This window comes from Centroberyx gerrardi, chromosome 18 (assembly GCF_048128805.1).
Source record: "Centroberyx gerrardi isolate f3 chromosome 18, fCenGer3.hap1.cur.20231027, whole genome shotgun sequence".
Taxonomy (NCBI): domain Eukaryota; kingdom Metazoa; phylum Chordata; class Actinopteri; order Beryciformes; family Berycidae; genus Centroberyx; species Centroberyx gerrardi.
The window spans coordinates 14,141,044-14,164,002 of NC_136014.1; the positions used below are offsets into that span (position 1 = coordinate 14,141,044).

The following is a 22,959-nucleotide window of genomic DNA, read 5'->3' on the forward strand; positions in this document are numbered from 1 at the left end:
AATGGCGCTTCATGAAAAATTTGCACCAAATTTGTATTTTTGTCTGCACGAGCTGCTCTCTTCCGTGGTAAGGTAACAACGTAAGTGAATTTAACCTAATTTATTAAAAAAATCCTGGGCATTTAAATTAATAATAACCGCATACAAACTGTTAGTTAGTTTCAGATGGGACAACGAAGCAGCTGAAGCGTTTGTAGTTTAGTTGGCAAGCTAGTTAACGTTTCAAAACTAGCGGTTAGCTAGCCGTTAGCTTGTCTAGCTAGCTTTTTAGCGTTAACGTTACGAATTGACAGCATATCCATGTCATTCTTAATTTAGCTCGCTTAAGATTAGCAAAACATCTTGAATTTATTGATAGCTCACAGCAGCACCCAATCACAGCAGAGTTGTCTAGAGTTTGATAACTAGCTTTTCTAAGTTTGGATGCACACACAACACGTTTTTGATAATAAGTGAATAACAGTTACGTTAGTTAAACATTGACGTAATGTTAAGCTAATGCAACAATTTATATCGCAGTCACTTTGACATTTCAGTATCTGAGCTGGTAAAGATGATGGATGCGCTGTCAGTGGTGAGTCAGCTGCGGGACCTGGCCTCTGAGCCGCAGAACCGAGAGGCTATAGTCCAGGACCAGGGTTGTCTTCCCGGACTGGTTCTCTTCCTGGACCACCAGAACCCAGAAGTGCTGTTCGCCACTCTGCAGGTGGGTGGAAGAGGGTTTACTGGTGGCAGTGACACTGCAAAGTATTTGCTGGTAAAGAAATAAGCTAATGCCAGACAGGCCTGCAGAGGAAGTAATGATATTTGATGATAGTGTGTATTTGTCCCACTTTTTCTCTCTCTGTTCTCAGACCCTGCGCTACTTGGCCGAGTTGTCTCCCAACATCCCCACCATGAAGAATGAACTGGGTATGATGGTGAGCTTGGAGAATCTGGTGGACAGGTGAGGAGATGATGGTCTTCACATTATCTTGGTCAATCTTTTGTGGTGGAACATGTGTTTGTGTATTATTTAAATTATTTTTAAACAGTTGTACATTCAATTTCCAATGTTAGTTTTAGCAATGTTTAGTTTAAGTGCTACTGCATTCATTCCTCACTGATTTTAGTGAATGTTCTGTGATTCCTGTTTTTGTTATGATCATTTAACCCTTTAATGGTGTAGTACAGGTGGTAGAAAAACAACAAGAAACACTTCATGTTTATTAATTGTATTTTCATGACTGCATGTCTGCAATAGCTGAAGTTCAGTCACCCTTAGATACAATACACCACTAACTCTAACTAGATTAATGTAGATCATCCATTTTATTTCTATATAGGGTTGGCCTGACTATTGACATCACATCCTTGGCCAAGGAGGTTTATGGCATTCTGAGTGCGCCTGCCAACCCTGCACCCCGCACCCCAGAGAGGGAGAGGAGGAAGAAGTCACAATTCTTCATTAACTCCTCCAGCAAGAAGGCCAAGTCTGTCACTCTGCACATCCAGGGACTGGACAGCACTGTGAGTAGGCACACCCATATGACAGTATCTGACAAATTCTCCCTATAACCCACACAGCACACACTGATATACTGTAGCATAGACAAAACATGAATATCCTTTTCAGATTTGACAGAATCACACAGCTTGAACCATAATCCCCCATGAACTGAGTTGTATGGCAACTGGCAAGGTATCTAATATAAGGTTCCCCAAAGAGATGCTAGATTAGCGGAGATAGTAATTTAATAGGCACAATGATCCCAGTAAGTTACAGCAGTATCATGATAAAATTTGTTTGACTACTGTCACATTTCATCACTGTTTCTTTCCTTTTCATTTCCACCTCCTCAAATGCTGTACGAGTTGCTGGTGTTGAGCTTTTGACTAGCATTGCCTCATCTTCCATAGCTCTTGTCTGTTTCCCTTTGATCTGAGCCCCATGTCATGAACTGCACCCGGATTTCAGATTCTTACGCACGTCTTTTAGTATGTGATGAGCACTATAAGACTTGTGTATGTACTTAGTTACCATCTATGTACTAACACCACCTCTACTTGTTTTATTCAGGACCAGCGAGGCTTGTGTGAGGAGGCTCTTCTTGCGGTCAAAGGAGTGATCAGCTTCACCTTCCAGATGGCCTCCAAGAGATGCACCGTCCGCATCCGCTCAGACCTGCCCACTGAGGTAACACACAAAGACAACCATGTACTAACACTGTCTGCTTAGGACACTACAGGCCTTTTCAAAATATTAGTTAATATTGACCGTTTGTTTTAGCAGTCACTCAGATACACTTGGTGCAAGAATCAGGAGTAAGAAAACCATGCATCCGTTCTGATTGACGCTCATTAATCCCAGTCGTCTCCTTCCTCTTTGCCTCTTCATTTGCAGAGTCTGGCGTCGGCCATCGCTGCTACCAAGGTGCTGTCAGCCCAGCAGGTGGTGAGGAATGAGGCAGGAGAAGAGGTGAGTAGTAGGGTTATTATGTGAACACACACTTTCTCCCTGTCTCTCTCTCTCTTTCTGTTGAAGAATAGATAGTATACATTCTGAAGATCCTCTGGAGAATATCTCATGAATTCTGAGTGTGATTTCACATCGCTAATTACACTTTTAAACACTTTTCCCTCATCCTCTCTCCTTCCATAACGGGTTCTTCAGGTTCTTATCCCTCTGAACCCGTCTGGAGTGGAGGTGGAGCAGAACGCAGCTCTTCCAGACTACCTCCCAGAGGAGGAGGAGAGCCCAGAGAGGGAGGCGGACCGCGCCATCTCCCGCACCACAGCCAAGGATGATTCCAGTGGAAGCTGGCTCAACGCTGCTGCCAGTTTCCTCACCAAAACCTTCTACTGGTGAAATTGGAGCACTCTGATAGTACCGATATAACTGAAATTCCAGAGACCCAAGTTGTTCCAATACACTCCTCACTGGTGACTACTCGTGTTATTTCATTGGACATGACTAGCTGTTAGTACACAACAGGGCTAGATTCTGGCCTTTTGTGCATGCTCAGGAACTCAACCAGTGTGCCATTACTTCCTATGGATATCTACAAATCATCAACACACACAAAAACACTTAGTTCGGATCTAGCTCTGCTTTTTGAGTTTAACTGAGTCCCATCCACTTTTGGGGATTTCTGCGGTGTTACACAATGCAGTTTTCTATCCAATGTCACTGGCGAATGTAAATAATTTTTTTCTTCATTTTCAAGTCATCTATTTTTCCATGCTTGTAACTCTTCATTTTCTTTGTAAGTTGTTTGTTTTGTTTCAGATATTCACTACTTTTCTATACAGGTGTAACTATATTTGAATGTCTAAATGTCCTGTACTAGTTGCTTTGGTTTATTCTGAAATAAATCTACAACATATTTCTTTGTGCTTTTAATGTGCGTTGTGATTTTGGATCTAAAAATAGCAGACAAAGGAATCTTTGCAAGAACACAACAGCATCGATCCAGACAAAATTTGAATTCTTTATTAACATGCCATACAGTACAGCTGGAACAGTTGGGAGACGATTTCTGTTGGGACTGGTTGGAAGAACTCATCCCATGGTCTTCAACCCTTTTCCTCTAAAGTAAAAGGCTAGTTAGTTTTCAAAGCTTTGTGGTCAGTCTTAGTAAAATATATTTTGTCATTTATACATAATTTATAGAATATCTATGTATAACTTATTTACTTTATGCATTTAAACCTCTTCCATTCAGAGGTGTCTGCTCTGGAAACTTATTTTACAAATCATATTGCCTGTGTTACAGCAATATAGTTGCAACTTAGATAATTAACATATTGGTAACAGCATGATGAACAACCAGTAGTACATAACCTAGACATGGACAATCTTTCTGAAATTTCCTTCCATTTTGGTGATACTGCAAAATATCAGAAAAGGAACTGGTATAAGTGCAAAGCTTTGAGAACCAAGTGCTAGCGAGTAGCAGCAATGGGAGCTATTGTGTAAAAAGATGGAAATCAAGATCTAATGAAGAGGATCGTCACCAAGTCTGAATGAGACATCCTAAAAGAGAATGGTTGTGTTCCATTTCTTACTTTAATCCCCTCTTGTCTCCTTTCCTTTGTGAACAGCTAGGAGAAAGACCGATGGATTTACATGACACCCCATGTATGATAACATGGTGTGACGCTGACAAATTTACTACATGAACTTTCACACATGAACAGACTTGTAAGTCATCAAGGAAGGGAAAAGGAAGCCACCGGCGAATATGGGCATGTGGTCATGATGTCAAAACTCATGGTGGGAGTGCATATCTCATATTCAGTGACTGTGGGTACAGACCCAAGTCCTAGAATCGCCTCATTCTTTCCATCATGTGGTAAGGCAAAGGAACATCAAAAGTAGCAGCATTTATTCTTAAATAAATCCTCAAATCAAAAGAATCGAGCAATCAGCTGGATCAGGTTATTTCAGAATTCATATTAATTTCGCTGGTAAATTATTTTAATCCATCTTGTAGTTGCTTGGCCAAAACGAAGGCCCCTGTATTGCCCTTCCTATGGTACATAATCCTCCAATTTATGGTGACTATGCTACAGCAAAGTCCTCCAATGCTGCTCATTGACTCAATGAGACAAGTCTGACAAGAAGACATATCATACATGAGTGGGAATTTTAGAGGCTAAATAAATGAAGGTAGGGGCAGGACCTTTTTATCAAAGCAAATCTGCACAAAGAACAGAAACGGAGGACAGAATGAGAAAGTAAGAAAAAAAAAATCACATCTTATCTTTACAGCAATTATATAAAACTAAACAAGGAAATCAGTAGTTTTCACGCTAATTCTCGGTTTACTGAGAGAACAGTACGTTTGTTTTTTTTTTTGTTGTTGATGTTGTTTAACTTCAACTCCACATGATAAACCAAACACCCATGCCACCCCAACGCTAACCTCTAGGTTTAAACTCTGTAGACATAGCAGTAAAAATGTTACATAAAAGGAGACTTTCCAACTCCTGGAGGCATTTTACAACAGAGTTCATGCACTGATAACATTCCAAAGTTATGCCTTGAATTAACCGACAACGATATCCCGTCTCTTCTGTAACATTTCAAGAGAAATGTCTAAACCTTAGAATTATGAGGTTCCATTTAAAGAGAGCGAACGCATTAAGGAAACCTTGTAATTCTAAGGCCACGGTGTGAATTCCAGTTATAACGTCACATCGCTGATTCGGACAATCGGACTACGCTCTACAGCAACGAGAAACTCTTCAAGTATCATGACAGAAGACTTTACAGCTGATCTCAGTTTACAGGTATTATTACACACACACACACACACACACACCGCCCCACGACAGTCACAAGGAGCGGGCCTTCATTGCCCTCCTGCGATTTCAGCACACATTCATTTCAGAAATAGGGGAAGGTGGGGGGGGGGGGGGGTGGGGGTGGGGGGGGTTGTAGACCAGAACAGCCGCACACAGAACATAATGACGAAGCGTAGTCACGGTGAGAGACGGAGAGACGATCAGTTCCCCAGAGAACAGGTGGAGGGAAACGTTAACTTTCCCTCTGGGGATACTTGTTAGAGAGTTCTTTGGAGACGACCAGCTTTGGGGAAATGGCTCTCTTCAGGGCGAGGGAGGGGTGAGAAAGTGGACCTCTGGAAGCGTCCGGCCGTGATGGTGCGAGTCCTTCCTGCGTTTCAGTCCCACATCTCTGCTTTCCTCCATCTCTCTCTCTCTCTCTGACCACCTCTCTTCCTGGCTCTCTGGTGTGTGGCATCACCCTAGTTCTCTCGGGGTCATCAGGCAACGTCTACAAACAAATAGAGTAAACACATCAGCTGTTATGAAGCCAATTGTCCATTTCAGCTGACAACATGGGAACAGTGGGCAAAGTTAAGAAGAAGAAGAGGAAAAGGTGGATAAAAAGTAGAGGAAGACAGAAGGGGGAAACAAGACATTTACTAATACACAGGATCTGGTGTAACTATCCCTTGTGGTATATAACAGTATCAAACTGTATGAGCAAACAGCTTAATTATGCAAGATGATGACACCAAGAGTGTATGGCAACCTCAGCCTCCATAGCTACGCCATGCCAAGAGAATAAAGTGGAGAAAGAGGTGAAGTAGTATAGGAAGACATTAAGTGCAAGAAGTGGAGGTGAAGTAGGAAGAGGGCGCCGGCTGACCTGTTCCCTGTTGGGCTGATATATCCTCCATGCCGCTGAGGGGCTTTAGGAGGCCGTTCTCCCTGAAGGCTATGACGGGAACTCTCTCCTCCTCTTCCTCCTGCTGCTGCTGCTCCTCCTCTCCCTCAGCGGGAGACAGCCTGGAGTGTGGAGGCAGTGTGATCACCTCCTCAAACTCACCGTTCTCCCTGAGAGACAGAGAGAGAGGGTAACATTAAAGGCTAAAATTAGGCTACATAGGGTTTAAAAGTGAAAGTTTAGTAGACGTCTATGACTTAGACTATGTCTTCCGGGGTATATGAGAAAAAGAAAGCATTATCTTGTACATATGGACTTCTCTGGTGTGTATTTTTGATATTTTTGATAGTTTATGCATTGTTTAAATATGCAATAATGTATTTACTGCTTGGTCTAAAACTGGGCTATACATAGCCATAAAGATCCTGGGTTATGTGAGAACTAATGCAGAGATTCAATGTTGAAATCATGTCTAGTGCGTCACATAAAAGAAGGAACAAGGTAAAAAAAATTTTTAAAAAAAAAGTCACAAAAGGGGTAACTTTAAAACACTTAGCATAAACTATTGCAGAGGTCAGTTTTGATATGATGATGATATTGCCCTCATTACAGTCATAGACACACTACATAACAATTATGTCACAAATTACATCCCCGAAAAGTCCATGGGATAATATTTTTTCCATGCAGCCCTACCTCTGGTCAGGAGGGGTCAGTGTTGCGGTGCTGGGGTCAGGGTCGGGGTTGGAGGCTTGGTGGCCGTTGCCGTTGCTGTGTTGTGCTGCTGACACACTCACTGTGGATGGGCCTGGAGAGCCAGGGCTTACTGCTGGTGAGAGAAAACCAGGGGACCGGTCAGAAACTGCACACACACAAACACACTGGATGTCTTTTAACGCACAAACAGCAGAACCGGGGCAGGCCTGTATAATCCTGTTCTTTTCTTTGACAAAATGAAGAAAGAGGGATGATGAAAGTTACCTGCATCGTCTCCATTCCTGTTAGGAGTAACTTTCTAGAGATGGGAAAGAAAACAAAGAGGGTCAAGACAAACAAGGACTATCAATGGTTAGTCAGATATCTCTTAACTTCTTTTTACTTGTTTACTTCTGGACTATACCTTCTCTGCTGTGTCCGAACGCCTTGTTCTCTTCATGATCTCCTCCAGACGCTGGTGGAGAAGAGAGGATGAAGCAGCATTTAGATTCTCTGTACAACATTATAAAAATGTGTCTATATGTGTGTGTTTGTGTGCACACGTGTGTCACCTTCTTCCTCTCCAAGCGTTCAGCCTCCTCCTTCTGGAAGTGTTTCTCTCTCTCCTGCCTCAGTCGCTCCGCCTCCTCTCTCTGCCGAGACTCTTCCTCCTCTCTCTGACACACACACACACACACACACACACACAAGAGTTTCATTGCACTGTAAGATCTCTGAAGCGCTGACGTTCAGTCTTTAGTTCTACACGTGTGTGAAAGAGCATGAGAGTTCACAAAGTGTGTCCACTCTCTGACCTGTTTCTGGAGTCTCTCTGCCTCCTCTCTCTCTTTCTGAAGTCTCTCTTCCTCTGCCTTCCTCTCCTCCTCCTCCTCCTTCATCTTCCTCTCCTCTGCCTGGCGCTGTGCCTCCTCCTCTCTCTTCGCTCGCTCCTCAGCCTTACGGCGAGCCATCTCCTCCTTGGCTAGTCTGCAGCGAGATACACACACACACATATACATATTAATGAATTGCAGTCAAGACAGGAAAGGTGCACATTCTCCCTTGCACACACTCTCTATCACACACACACACACACACACATTCACATACAGCACCATGTACCTCTCCTGCTCCTCGTGTAGCCGGCGCTGCTCCTCCTCTCTCTCCCTCTGCTCGCGGGCCAGCCGTCGTTTCTCAGCCAGGATCCGACTTGCCTCCTCTGGGTCTGTGGTGCCCGCCGACGGCTTGTGGGCCGGGGGACTGCTTATAGACTCTGGAAGGCAACAGAATCAAAGGATTCACCATCTAATCTGATAGCAATCTGATAGGCACAATGAGCCATTTTATCAGAGGTGTAGTAGTACTATTTCTGGGTTGATGTTCGCCTTACATGTCATTTCCTCTCCTAATATTTATGTTCCAAAAACTGTCAGTAAACACATCGTCTTGCTTGTTCAAGGATGTTAGCATCTGTGCTCTCTGCCACCTGTTGTTTTGCATGCACTTCCTGGTTGGATCAGGGTGCAAAATTTATTTTGATTTACATAGTCACTGTATGTGGATTAGAGACACATTGCATATGCCCTGATTTACAAAAGCCTTTCATGGGTGCAAAAACCTTTAGCATGTGCAAAACCATGACGTAACTCCTGGTCAAGCAAATTGCCTTGCACCTATCACAAGTCTTTAGTGCTGACTTTCTACCCACTAAAGGTTTTAGTAATTCTGGGCCTTTGTTAATGTGGCCAAATGTGTTTCTGACCACCTGGATTTTATGCGTTTTTGCTCTGTCTGAATACAATCTGATGACCCATGCCGCATGGGTCGGGTAAAGCGGGTCGGAGAGTGGTAACTGACCGCTGGCTGCTGCTGGTGTTGCTGGTGTCGTCTCCTCAGTACTGGTCTTGTTCTGGCCCAGCGGCTGAGGCCGAGGCTGGGGCGGGCTGAGGACCTGCTCTCCCTCCTCTCCCTGGGCTCTGGGGGGCGGAGAGGGGCGGGGGCTCTCCGGTGTGACCCTGACCGGACGCAGGTTCCCTGGGTCTTCTGCCCCGGGAGACTTCAGCAGCTTGGGGGTCGGGGGGCGCCCCGTCGTCTTCTGTGGAGGCCTGTGTGCAGGAGGAGAAGAAGCCGTTTAGCAGCAGGATACCAGCCAAAATAACAGGGAACATGTTTCTACTAGGAGTTACTAGTGATGTGGCATTTTGACTGTGTTTCATGGAGTAGCATCTCGGTTTAGTAATGAAAAGATGTTGAGACTTTTTTCCAATTATTCATTTACAGAAAGTCACCTTTCCATGTCTCATTGAAAATTGTTTCTTTCATAACTTTTTAAACAAATGTGGCATGAAAACAGCTCTCACAGTCCCATTGTACCTAATTATGCAATTTCTTCCCATTTTCAATCCTTAACACGTAACAGAAATCTGCTTACCCTCCTCATTATGCCATTAGCTGTCATGGGTGTGTTTCTCCTACCTGCCAGGAGAGGGTGCTGTTACTTTGCTCTTCTTCTTGCCTGGTGATGAGGAGCGCTTGCTGGGGGGCAAAGTCAGAGCGGGAGCCAATGGGAGTGACAGGTTGCTCCATGACTTCCTGGCGAAGTCACGGTCCTTCTGCTGTTGACCAATGGCAGGGAGGGAGAGGGAGACAGACAGAGTGAGTGAGAGAGAAAGAGCCAGACAGAGGGAGAAAGATGTGGCGATTGATAAAGAGTGTGTAATGGAATGAGAGAGCGAGGCGAACAGAATCAGATATATAAAAATCAAAATGGGCTTGAAACTTTTTCATGAACCCAAACCATTGTTTTTTTTTACAGCAGTAGCAGAATGCCACCGAAATGGTTTTGCAGTTTACGTCCTTAGCGACGCACGGGGTAATCGGCACAGTAGAAGAAGATCGTAACAGGATTAGACTGAGATGGCCTTCCTCTGACGGCCCGCTGCACTGCGTAACCTCTGGTACTAATGGTGCAAGGCTGTCACACCAACATTAAGAAACTTCTAATCGTCGTCACAAGTGAAAACTAAATCAACCTTCTTTAACTCAGACCAGCTCACAGGGAGTTTATCATGTCCTGTTTGTAGGTGAGGTAATAATCTCAGACACCAAGCCAAAACTCACAATAGATTGATCCATCTATAGACATCAAGACTGATATTATGGTGAAGCTACAACTAAAAGTCATAATGGGATATAAGTGGTTGTATCAGTGGTACAGAACTGGTTTGTGTGTGTGTGAGTGTGTGTGTGTCTGTATGTGTGATGCACAGCTCAGAAGATGCCCTCCTTTTAAGAACTTAATGGCATAAGCTGTGACACAGAGGCAGACAGATGGACAGTGGGTACAGCGGTGTGTATGTGTTAATGTGTGTGTGTGTGTGTGTGCGTGTGCATGTGTGTGTAAAGAGCAGAGCGAGACAGACACTCTGATATATTGTGTCTGACTGATCTGGGACATCATCAACATGAAAATAGCAGAACTGGAGAAAGAATAGCAAGAAGTAGTGAGGCACTTATGTGCGTGCACACAGCTGCACACACACACACACACACATACATACAGAACCAGCTTCACCCATACCTCTCAATGTCAGCAGCACAAATATCACTCTAAACAGGTTTAAGGCAATATTTAATCTCATAATAAACACTGAAAACAGACAGCAAAATGACACACACACACACACACACACTACAGACACTCTTGGGTTCCTAGCATGTCTTGTGTAAACATAAGACCCTGGTTGATGACGTCACAGCTTACGGTTGTCTCAACTTCTTAATGGCGGTATTCTCTAGTGGCTCGGTCGAACACGGGCGCAGGCTGATGACATCACCTACCTGCACGGGTCCGGTGGTCCTCCTGCGGGCGACGGAGGAGGAGGAGGCCGCCGTCTCCCTGCAGAGGCTCCTCTCCTGGCTGCGGCAGTGGGGCAGCGGCTGGGCCTGCAGGGCCTTGAAGGACATGGAGCCCATGGGGTGGCAGGACACTGAGCGAGGACACACAGGCATGGCTACCGTGATGTACGAGGAGGGAGGGCGCAGTGTTTTGAGGAGTGGCGGGGCGGGGCGGGGCGGGGGTTAGGATTTGGGGGACACCGGCGAGGGTTAGGTCAACAGGAGCACGGAGCGAAGGATCGGGGAAGGAGGAAGATGTTAAGATGAAAGAATGAATGGAAGGAAGACACCGTGGGTTTGGTAGGAGGAGGAGGAGAAGGAGGAGGAGGAAGGGTTTGAAGACCGGCGGAGGAAGGAAGGATGAAAAGAAGAGGTTTGGCAGAAACAAGAGAGAAGAAGAGAGAGAAAGAGAATGCATTAGCGCTACTGATTGGAAGCACAACTATTGAAGGATACTGCAACCATCACTGAGGCGTCGTATGCCAGAATGTATTATCAACTAATAGGCTACGCTTTTGAGAGAATGAGGATTTAGTTGGGCTATTTTGTCAGTTTAGGGATTAATGGACAATAGATGAAAAAAACAACAACCCTTAAACAACTTTCATTGCACTGCTGCCCATTTAAAAGGACAAGCTCAATGGAATATATAATATCCTTGCACTTTGTACTATTACTCTTTGAGGCATCCACATAGAAAGCAACACTTTGGCAATGGTGAAGTCATTCCCCGCTGTAAAAGGCCCCAGTGTTGGAAGCGTTCCTAGGTGTCAGACTCATTAGTCATCCCAGTCTGGACTACTGATAGTAGACACACCAGACCCAACACCAATCACCAGAAAGAGAAACTAAGCATGCAGCAACACACATAGATGCAAAAAACTCTACCTTCACACACTGTGGCGGATGTTAGGTGTGTATGTGTGAGTGTAAAACACAGGAAAAGAGAGACAGCGAAAAAGATGGAAGTGTGAGTGTGTCTGTTAGTGTGTGTGTGTGTGTGTGTCAGTGTATTTATGTGTGTGAGAGAGTGAGTGAGCTGGCAAAAAGCAGTGATAAGTGGAAACAGGCCAGAGTTGCTGGCCAACAAAGAGATGCTGCAAAGTGGTGAAAGACGTCTGGCACTCAGATCACAACAGTCCACAAACACACAGACAGTTTAAAGAATATCTGTGTAAACCATTATCATTAATTGACTATTCTAAATGCATTTAATACACACTACATTATTCCTAAGGTTTCAGGCAGTCTAATCAATAATTATCTGTCTGGTTTCTGGCTTCCTGAGAAAACTTTTGTATGTTCACAGATATCGACTGGTCTGTTCCAGACCTTAGCTTCTAGGATATATGAATCTTTGAGTAGTATATAACTTTAGGCACAAGATAACACACTGAAACCAAAACACACGCAGACACACTGTAACCATCTAAAACTGCAATGTGGGAACTCACACTGTTGCCGTGGTAACAACAGGGGGAGGCAGGGCAGGATATCAATAGGGGAAACCTTCCTGAACAGCTCACTTGTTTAGACTTGTGTTTTTGTGTGTGTGTGTGTGTGTGTGTGTGTGTGTGTGTGTTCAGTGCCAGATACAGGCTGGTGAGGGAAGTTTCAGACGGTGTAATGCTTTAAGTCGGGCCAATCCTGATTAGCATCCAAAACTGTTCTGGTCTCAAGAGTCCAAAATACAAACGGCATAAATACGTCTAGCACTATGAGCTGTGAATTCGAATGTGTGTGTGTGTGTGCACGCGCGCTAGAGTGTCCTGTGTGTTTTCCTCGGTCTGCTGACCATGAGAGCCAGGAGGGGCCTTCTTTGCAGGGGGTGTGTGTGTGTGTGTGTTACCTGTTTGATCTCCGGACAGACTCATGGCACTGCGGCTGCGGGCCAGGTAGGAGTGTGTGGGCTGCTGCAGGCGGTTCACCATCGTGTTCTCCCACGGCGACAGCGGCAGACGGCGCAGGCCTGAACACACACACACACACACACACACATACATGTTAAAAGTGGGCAAAGCTTAAGTTTGTTGCAAAACTACATTAACCAGCTGCTGATAAGCCAAAGCAACCCGTCAAAGCAGATTTTGAAATGATGCATAATTACTGCATTCGTTACCCATTCCTTCCCTCACACTGTGCATCACAGCAGTGTAGGTGAGAGCTAAATTTAAGTCGTAAGCATGCACAGGCTGCCATGTTACACCTGCATGCACCGGTCTGTTTAATGTGAGAAGGAGCAAACAGCCTGGAGTGACGTGCAAACCAGGAGCAAACACAGGGAGGAGCGCATTCAAATAAACAGTGCAAGAACAAAGGACAGAACCCCATCTGTATCTCAAGAAAATAGTTTGGCTGACATTTGTATCTCTTTGAATTACCTCAGCATTTAATCAATTAATTGGGCAATAATTAAAGAGGGGCTGAAAGCTTATATGCAAGTAAGTCAAAGTCTTATATATGGCCATGCAGAGTTCTAGGTACCTGGGTTGGAATATTTGCATATTGTTCATACTGTTAAAAGTAGCTTATTGACCAGAGCTGGGCAGTGCAAGAATTTGTTGATCTTCATGATAGATTGATGATTTGCCACTTGACATTTTGGAAGAAAGACAATTCATCGATCAGGCATAATGTTCAGCATTGGTAGCTCTGGTTAAGAAGCAGGTTGGTTGCAGGTTTTAAGGGGAAAAAGATACAACTGGGCTGGAAACTGTATAAAGGAAGAACCTGTAACCTGCCATACACTGTATTCAAGCGATTCATGGTTTGGCAGTTTGTTTGTACGGTTTGTTTCGTCGTCATTGTTGTGAGTACATGTTTGTGTGTTATGTCTATAATTATGTGTATGTCTGAGTGTTAAAAATGTGGGTGCCTATCTTTCAGCCGGGATAAAAACAGCATACAGTGTTCCCACAAAAACAAAAAGATTATCCTACGCTGGATTAGAGAAAGGGGTCACGCTAGAGAAAAAAAAAACAAAAAAAAAAACCTTGATCCCTCTGATGAAACACACACAAGTGCACACACACACACACACACACACACACACACACACATATACATCCATTGACTGACGAACACATAACGCTGGAATTGATAATCATATTGAAAATGTCACAACATTCCATAAAGTAGGACTTATGAGTCAAAATTTTGTCAAAATGTTATCAGTGAAATGTGTTTTAAGGTGCAAAACTTTGCTGCCATAAGGCATAAAAATAAGGCATAGAGATGGAGCAGGATTATACAGCTCAACAATATGAATCAATGTACTTGAGTTTTGAAATAAATGTTGCTACTGTTGCTAGCGGATCATACATTTCTTTTTTATTTCACTGAAACAGTATGACGGATAATCATAGTTTCTTTCCTTTTAAAACTCCTCAACAGTTTCCAGCCCATGATCTGTTCGGCTTGCAGCATGAGTTGCGTATAATGTAATCAATATAAGGGACCAAACTGCCAAGGTTTCCCAGAAACACCTGTGGGTCTGTGGTGGGCGGTCTTTCCCTGGTGTAGGTGGAGTTTGGACTGAGCTTTGCTAATGGCGGGGGAAGAGGTTGTTCTCATCCGTAAGGCTGTCAGCAACATACGAACATCGAAGAATACATAAAAGATATTATCATTTCACTTGTTCAATTAGCCCTTAAAATGGTGCTTAAATGGGTGGTGCCATGTTTTCCCCCATCAAAGTCACTATATTCCCACTGAATCTCATTTATTAAATAAAAGAAAAAACAACAATGAGAGCTGAAGAGACTGTCACAAGACTGTAGCCGACAACAGATACAAATGACATCAGGTGCAGTGAAAGGCAGACCATCACCAGCGGATATCGCCACGAATAATGTTTGGGTGCAATGTGCATTCTTGTTACCTCGGTCTGGCGAGTGTAAGAGCGTGGCAGAGGAGGAGGAGAGGCGCTTGGTAATGATTGGGTCTGCATGTTTGGACAGATTCATCGTGGACACTGACCGCCTGTCAGCATCTACAAACAAACAAACAGGCAGCACAATATAAACGAATCAACGACACACAAGATGGAGGGCCGTACAGACAGAGACAGGGAGGGGTAAGAGAGAGAGAGAAAGAGAGAGCCGGAGCCAGCGGTTTCTCTTTGAAGGGTTACTCTAGTCTATGAGTTCTGGTTCAGTCAGGTTAGATATGGAAAAACTAGCTAAAGGAGAATAAAAAGCTTAGAAACAGGAATTAGTACTAGATGGGTCCTATGTCATCTACCAATGAAGTTAAAATGGTTTGAGTGGAGGCTCCTAAGGTTCTTAATTCTACTAGTTTTGGGGAAATGAGTTCAAGTCACATACTGGATTGTTACGTGCAATTCAAAAAAAATCGCTACTCATGCCATTCACAGTGGCCTACATTTACACTATTGCCAGTGTGCTAAAATGGTGCCATACAGTTTCAGTGCTAAAGCCGGCGTTCTAACGCTGGCTGCCTAACTGACACAGTACTATAATATTCACATTGGGAGGTCATTCCGTATCTGCGGTAGTGACTGAAAGCACTCTGCATGTGCTCCAGCCCAGCAAGGTCGAGTGGATAGAGGAAAGCCGACTCGACAAAACCTGGACCAGGAGGGGAAAGGACAACGAGAGAGAGAAAGAGCAGAGAGAGGTAGATCGAGAACAACGGAAAGAGAGAGTGAGAGAGAGAGTGTCAGAGAGAGAACAAGGGAGAGTTGAGAATGAGCGTGAGAGACAGAGAGAGAGAGAGAGAGAGAGAGAGACAAAGAGGCAGAGTGGGGTGTGAGTCAGCATTAACAACAGAGGGCAGCGTGACTGAAAGTTCAAACATCAACATGGCAGAATAACACAGACACACAGACGCAGGCGGACACACAGTACATGTTTACCAAAGAGACACACTCCCAGACATCAGGGAGACGACGTATTAAAATCATACAATACACCTGAAAGCATCGACTCTTTTCTCACTACAGCAACAGTATCTCAGCAGCAGTGGTGAGAAAAACTGAAAAAAAGCACTTGGGAGACTTGATGAATCAGCATAATGTAGGCCAAAGAGGAAAAGCAAAGTTGTGTGTCTCAACATACTGTAGCGACTGTGACAGTGTGCAGTGCGTGCATCTATAATGTATGCGTGCACTGCATGTGTGCCGGAAATGCATGAGTGCACATTTGCATGAGCAGGTGTCGTGTGTGTATGTGTGTGTGTGTGTGTGTGTATGTGAGCGTGTGTGATGTACCGGCTGGTGTGCTGGGTGTGTTTGTGTGTAACGCTCCTCCCCAAGACCAGCGGTTGGGTTTCTGTCTGGTTCTCTGGCTCCTCTCCAGAGTTCGACGTATCACCGCCTCATGACGAGCCTGCAGTCACAATAACAACAACATCAACATCAGCATCAAGTGTCAGTCCAGTATTGTGCAGTTGTATAATGTATCAGCACTAATTAACCAGGTTAATTCCTTGCGCGCTAGTTGTGCTTGGCTAATAAAAGCGACTGTGATTCTCAAAACAGGCTTAAAATGAAAGCAAAACTGTGCAGAACACACACAAATTTTGTGGTGCCTATTTTGTCTCCCTTTTACTAAGCATTTCATTTAATTCAACTGTCATAAACATAATATACATAGATGTGTGATAGTAAATATATACTGTGGTACTACAGAGTTAATGCATATAAACTGAACAAGGCAAGGTGTAATTTAATGACATACTTATGTGATGGCAATGTGTAATAAAATACAAACTAAATAGTTATCAAAGCCAGCATCTTGGTTATCTGCCTATAGGTATTCCAGCAATGTGTGTGTGTATCTGTGTGTGTGTGCAAATGGGCCATGATAGTGTAGACAGCAGCTGCCACTGGAGTTCAAACTCCAACTGACTACAGGGAAGGAGCATAGAGCATGTAAATGGTTCACTGGCCGTAGATATTTATTAGCCTGTTCATGAGGATATTATTAGTGGAAGATTCTGGAAGAGTAACTTGACAGTGCAGCCATTGCGTTGCATGAAATTAGGAGAAAATTGCATGTGTGCGTGTGTATCTCTTGGTGGGTGTGTGTGAGTAAGTGGAGAGTGAATAGATCTTGATGCATATGGGTGTAGAAGGAGTGTGTGTTAACTTATAAATTCAAGTATGCCGACTCCCCTGACACACACACACACACACACACACACACACACCTTGTCATCCTCCAGTTTCTGCCGTCGTTTCTCGTCCACGGCGGCTCGCCTCTTGTCCTCCTTCATCCTCTGCTCCTCCAGCCTTCTCCTCCTCTCCTCCAGGTGCTTCTCATAGTGCTGCCTGGCTCGCTCATCACGCTCCTGCCACTGGGCCTCCCTGGCAGCTGAGGAGCGCACACACACACACACACACACACACAATAATGAATTAGTGTAGGTACTAAGGGAGATAGGTACAAAAGTAGATACAATATGCTCAGTGAAAGCACATGTGAATACACACCTGTGCGTACAATGACACACACGCTGTAAAAAAAAAAAACTCATACAAGTGTACATAGCTGCACACACACACATAGGCTTATAGCAGCAGTGTGATGGGTCAGCTGTAGGTCATGTGACTAGGCTTTAGCCCTCAACACAAAGCAAATCCCTCGGCTAGGGGTACGACCACAGCACAATGCTATGAACACACACACACACACACACACACACACACACACACACACACACACACACACACACACTTCTAATTCAGCAACAAAAACATACAAACACATGCATGCCAACACATTCTATGACCTCTCTGTTGCTGTATGCCATTCACACACACTCATACAAAAACACACTGTCAACACACTAGCCTCCCTAAACCCTGTCTCATGGCCCGACCCATTATGTAACCAGGGCGCCATGGCAACAGGGGTGTCTGTCTGGCTCGGGCCTGGACTTTATGTAACGGCTAGGGACACGGGCGCTTCACCACAGCTACCACTCAGACTCAGTCACGATATACAGTGGGAAAGAGGGAGAGAGAGAGAGTGAGGGATGCATCTCAAGTCTTCCAAATAATAACTCACACACTCTCTCCCTGTCCCTCTCTCTCTCTCACACACACACAAAGTTGCAGAATACACACCAGTCTGCTTCTCGCGCTCCTCTCGGCGCTCGCGGGCCAACCGCTGTCTCTCATCAATCTTGTTGTAGAGCAACGAGTCTGCAGCACAAACACAACAAAAACATCTCACTGTATTTGCAAAGAAACTTTTAATGCTGACAAATGACAGATGTGCTTTAGTTTATTAATTGCACTTGCTATGGCTTTCAGAAACCAAGGCAAAGAGCAAAAACAACTTGTCAGTGATTAAGAAAAATGACAAACTTCTGTTTTGGACCAAAAGTGAAGTTATCACTGCACCAGCATGTCGTACCTGTTTTGGTGGCAGCATTGTTGCTGGGGCTGTTGCTGGTGGTGGTGTAGGTAGGGGTGGGGGTCAGGGTCGGGGTCAGGGTGGGGGTGTACGTCTGTCCGGAGCCCGCGGAGCTGGGACGGGTGGCTGGAAAGAGAAAGACAGGAGACAAAGGATACCCTTTTCACACACATGACCTGGGAATATTATATGCAGACAACAACACATATACAGACAACGGCACAGAAAGACAGAGTGTGTCCATTAGGAAGATCCATCACTGAGGAAGTTTCCAGGAAGACGCCTCATGCAAAAATCAGGATAATCATCCCCGGCTGTAAAACAGGTTTTATTGCCAAATAAAATCACTCTCAGGAAGCTCGTCCATCAGCAGCACTGCCATGGGTCGGACCCTTTATGAAGAAGTACCATGTTTGTCCGTAAGGGACTGCCTCATAAATCTAAATGAAACAGGATGTGCCAAACCAAGTGCATACACACACAAATACAATTCACCACACAAACATGCACACAGTCTCCGGTCTTGATTGCTTCATAAATCCACCTCTAGTGATACACTGGCAGGCCTGCTGGAGGGGCTACAGTATATCTCACAACACTGAATCTACACAGCCACATAAACACAAGCCAGCACCTTTACCAGCACAGCACTGTAACACTGAGTAACACAAAGCACATCAGTGAGACAGAATATCATAGGGAAAGAGAATGGTGTACTGTGGCAAAGTATTGTATGTACACCAATATACTACTAATATATTCTACATATTTTGCACCTCTGATTACTGCTTTACTATATCCCATGCAGGATGTAATATAATTCCCAATATAACTAAGAATTCCTAAAAATTCCTTCCAAAACTATTCTCCTCTTCTGTGAAAGAGTCTGACAGTCGATCCAACAGAACTTCATCAGATATTCTGTTCTTCCTAGCAACTCCTTTTTTTAATTTGCACAAATACTGTAACTGCTGAGTCAAGAGCAGCACTTGCTGAATAGCTTATGCAAATCAGGCCTTGTTGCCAGTGAGCTGCCAGTGTCATCTCACCTCTGGCTGGGGGAAAATACCTCTTTTTGTGTTAACAGTCATCCAAGTAGTCTTTCCTCCAGTGCGAGTCAGAGCGTTGTGGTGCCAGTGTCCTCATCAAGTGACTCAGACTACAGGTCATTAGGGTAAGATTGGATACATGGCAACGTATGGTCTAAACACAGACAGGATGATGCTGTGCGTGTTGTTGCTTATAAAACCAAGGGAGAGTGAGAAAGAAAGTAAGCAAGTGAAAGAGACAAGGTATAAGAGTGAAAAAGATGGGTTTGGGGAGGTATGAGAGGGAGAAATATGGAGAAAACATATTCAACATTTAGGGTTATTGCAATGCAGTCTTACAGCCAGCAAAATGGGGCATAAGGGATATTTTGCAGGCTATGTTCCCTCTATTCTCATATGATCTGTCCCAGTGCATTGCAGTGTTTCCCACCAGCTCAGAACTAGCCTATTGATTAATGTCACTCTATCAGGCCCAGGGTGACTCAGCACTTTCAGGTCAGCCTCCTCCACAGGACATGGAGCTTAACACTGGGTCTAACTCTATAATGCACAAACACATAAGTCTGTCCTAAATGTGCAAAAATAAAAGGGGGGCAAACAAAAATTTGCTGTAAGGGATCAATACAGTATGATATTAACATTTTATCAACCAAGTAGACTTGACAGGCATGCACCAACACACAAATATCCAAAAGTGCACACTATATGCAGAGGTGAGCATGCAAGATGAGCATGCAACATCCTCCACACACTCCTCCTTTGTGTGCAAGTGTGAGGTAGAGCCAGAGAGAGGCAGGTCTCCACAGAGATCAATCTGTCCCAGAAACCTGCAGACCAAAATAAATCAGTCCCCCTGACCCAGATTGGACCTACAGACAGACTCAACCATTAACAGGAACGGGTGGACTCTACCTGAAAGAGCCTTAGCCACATCTCCCATTATACAGTTCTCTTTCTCACTCCATTATATACAATTTCTTTATCTCTTCACTTGTCATGTTAGCTCAGTGGGTCAGTTTATGGTGCCAGTGGAAGAGGGGAGCAAAGTACAGGTTCCATTCTCAGTGTTATGAAGTGACTTTCCCATGCTAGTGGTTGTCAACTGGTCCACCCTGAGGAATGAGCTCAAGAGCACTTTGATATTGCATTTAAATGTAAAGAAAATAATGTCAAACTTGCTGCATGTAACAGTCAAAACTTCAATTGCATCGTCCTAATCTTACACTTATTTCCTCAAATTTAAGTTATGATGTTGCCCAAAACTATGTTTCGGATCTCTTTTTGTATCATCAGATATTTACAATCAGTTAATTTGGTGCACTGTGACCAGGCACAGAAAGGATTGAGAACCACTGCACTATACCATGAGCCATGCACCTTATATGAATCTAGCCACACCAGCATTCCTGTCGATGTATTCACAAGCATTTGGCCTCTGATGATGCAATGTTGCAAGTGACCGTATACCTCCTCGTACTTTGAAACTTCAATCCTTCACCTGAAACACCAACATCTTCAAACACTGTCTTCCTTGACCATGAAGGCAATGGTAACTTTCCCCAAGAAGTTGACTGAGCATTGTTCCTTCAATCACCAAGAAACATCTTGTTGCCAAATTTAAATAGACATTTAAACAGATTCTTGACAATGTGGCTTGTAGGAAATGTTGTCCGTCTAGCCTAACCGAAAAACTGTCTATGTAGTCTCGACCCTGACACATAGGGACATTTTAACTCCCAGACAATGCTAGACAAAAGCATGAGGTCATACCTGCAAGAGTATTGTATGTCACAGTCTATAGGAAGTCTATGGAGCTGTGTACACTAGCATTAACAAGCCTACATTGCCACAGGTGCCTGGTTACGTAATGGCTATTGTAATAACAGGGAAGGCCGGGCTGGGCTGGGCCAGGTTACACTAATGTCTAGTCAATGTATTCCTCCCTCTACACCCATTCTCCTCAAATAAAAGACTAGCTAATTAAGAGTGGAGCTTGTATGTCTTTTTAATGTGCTGCAACCAAATATTACATTGGTAATTTGTGCATGTTCAAAAGGTTGTGGGAAGCTGATTCTGAAGTAACACAGGTTTAGGTTAAGACAGTGCACTATATCAATGTAAATGAGATGAAGCAAAGATTACTGAGTGTGTTTAATGTAACCGATGAGTCCAGGGTAGTGGCTCTTTAAAGAGTGCCTTCCACAAGAGCTCATATGACTATAAATTTGCATTAAAAAGACTCTCTCTCTCTCTCTCTCCTCTCTCTCTCTCTCTCTCTCTCTCTCTCTCTCTCTCTCTCTCTCTCTCTCTCTCTCTCTCTCTCTCTCTCTCTCTCTCTCTCTCTCTCTCTCTCTCTCTCTCTCTCTCTCTCTCTCTCTCTCTCTCTCTCTCTCTCTCTCTCTCTCTCTCTCTCTCTCTCTCTCTCTCTCTCTCTCTCTCTCTCTCTCTCTCTCTCTCTCTCTCTCTCTCTCTCACACACACACACACACACACACACAGAGTACAGAGCCCTTTCCATGAGTGCAAAGTCAACTTCTAGTGGGTGATGTAGTGGAGCTTCTGACATGCTGAGTGGGCCACGACAATAAGCCAGTGGTGACAGGCCAAGGGCAGAAAGACTTGGCTTTTCCACACTTTGACAGCTCAAACTGAGACGCCGCAGTGAAAAGAGCTGGGAATGCTCTGAACCGTGCAAATAAGAAACAATTCCCTTTCCTCAAAAAAGCGTGGCACAGAAAGACGAGGATGCAAGAGAGAGAGAGAGACAAGTGGAGAAAGACAGAGAGGGTGAAAAAACTATTTGTTACATATAATGAATAACAAATAGCTGATGTACAGTACAACACTATGCTTAGAAATATTGGAGGTTTTCTAGAGACCAAAGTAGTGGAGTGTTAATAGTAAAGGACAGTTACAAGCATCTAGCATGTCAGTAAATTATGACTGATTAAGTAATCCATGTATGTCTATGTAATCCATAGATTCCCACAATTCTATTACTTTTGAAACATTACTGAATAGAATAATATCCAAAACAGGAAAAATATAACATCCTTAAAAAAAACATACATATGATGAAACTAAAATGATCCCTGTGTGGAAATAGGGTTGCAGCAGCAAATAGCATTAGGATACATCAAAGAAAAATAGAATATAAATAAGAATATAGTAAAAGGAGGTTATACAGACGAAGTAAGAAGAATGTATGAATAAAAATATTTGAAAAGGAATGGATTACATTCATTATGAGGTGTGCAAAATGACAGCAGTGAAACTGACTGAGACAATGAAAAAATTAATTCAGAATGAAATGAGAAAATAAAAATATCTATTTGCAATATACAGCCTAACAAATTAGAGGAATATGAGAATATGGAGGAAAACAGAGCATCACATAGCCTACAGATTGTGTAATTATGTGCAGCATATTCACATCAACAAGTCTACAAAAGTCCATAAATATGTACAGAAAGTACATCTAGGTGTGAAGATATCGCTTGTAAGACTATTCACTTAATTTACAGATGCAGATAACAGGAATGTGCCGATTTGGATATGTGCACAGCTAGCTGCCCCTTATAAAAACTCTACACGTGATATGCTGTATATCTATACATGTGATACGGCACACATTGCCAGGACAGTTGATGGATGTGTGGTCAATTGATGCTATGTCAGAGGTGTGTGTGTGTGTGTGTGTGTGTGTGTGTGTGTGTGTGTGTGTGTGTGTGATGCAGCACTATCTAAAGCCCTGTGAGTG

The 22,959-nt window shown here is 43.8% G+C and overlaps 2 protein-coding genes across 2 annotated transcripts in view; one reads left to right on the plus strand and one right to left on the minus strand.

Annotated features, from left to right (window-relative positions):
• Positions 1-47: 47 nt before the first annotated feature.
• armc1l (armadillo repeat containing 1, like) lies at positions 48-3,059 on the plus strand. Its single transcript, XM_071919019.2, has 7 exons — positions 48-80; positions 537-706; positions 855-946; positions 1,326-1,509; positions 2,060-2,176; positions 2,384-2,458; positions 2,654-3,059. The coding sequence occupies exons 2-7, from the start codon at positions 554-556 to the stop codon at positions 2,846-2,848; spliced, it is 816 nt and encodes a 271-aa protein (XP_071775120.1). The 5' UTR covers positions 48-80; positions 537-553; the 3' UTR covers positions 2,849-3,059.
• Positions 3,060-3,450: 391 nt separating this feature from the next.
• map7b (microtubule-associated protein 7b) overlaps positions 3,451-22,959 on the minus strand; it is a 30,579-nt gene continuing 11,070 nt past the window's right edge. The window contains exons 2-18 of the mRNA XM_078290043.1: positions 18,151-18,276; positions 17,859-17,936; positions 16,940-17,103; positions 15,999-16,116; positions 14,649-14,759; positions 12,618-12,737; positions 10,712-10,860; positions 9,347-9,486; positions 8,729-8,976; positions 7,994-8,144; positions 7,687-7,858; positions 7,444-7,548; positions 7,296-7,346; positions 7,157-7,190; positions 6,872-7,004; positions 6,158-6,345; positions 3,451-5,779 (exon numbers count right to left, since the gene is read on the minus strand). Of these exons, the coding sequence (XP_078146169.1) occupies positions 5,769-5,779; positions 6,158-6,345; positions 6,872-7,004; positions 7,157-7,190; positions 7,296-7,346; positions 7,444-7,548; positions 7,687-7,858; positions 7,994-8,144; positions 8,729-8,976; positions 9,347-9,486; positions 10,712-10,860; positions 12,618-12,737; positions 14,649-14,759; positions 15,999-16,116; positions 16,940-17,103; positions 17,859-17,936; positions 18,151-18,276 (2,099 nt within the window). The 3' untranslated portion in view covers positions 3,451-5,768. The remainder of the gene's footprint in view (positions 5,780-6,157; positions 6,346-6,871; positions 7,005-7,156; positions 7,191-7,295; positions 7,347-7,443; positions 7,549-7,686; positions 7,859-7,993; positions 8,145-8,728; positions 8,977-9,346; positions 9,487-10,711; positions 10,861-12,617; positions 12,738-14,648; positions 14,760-15,998; positions 16,117-16,939; positions 17,104-17,858; positions 17,937-18,150; positions 18,277-22,959) is intronic.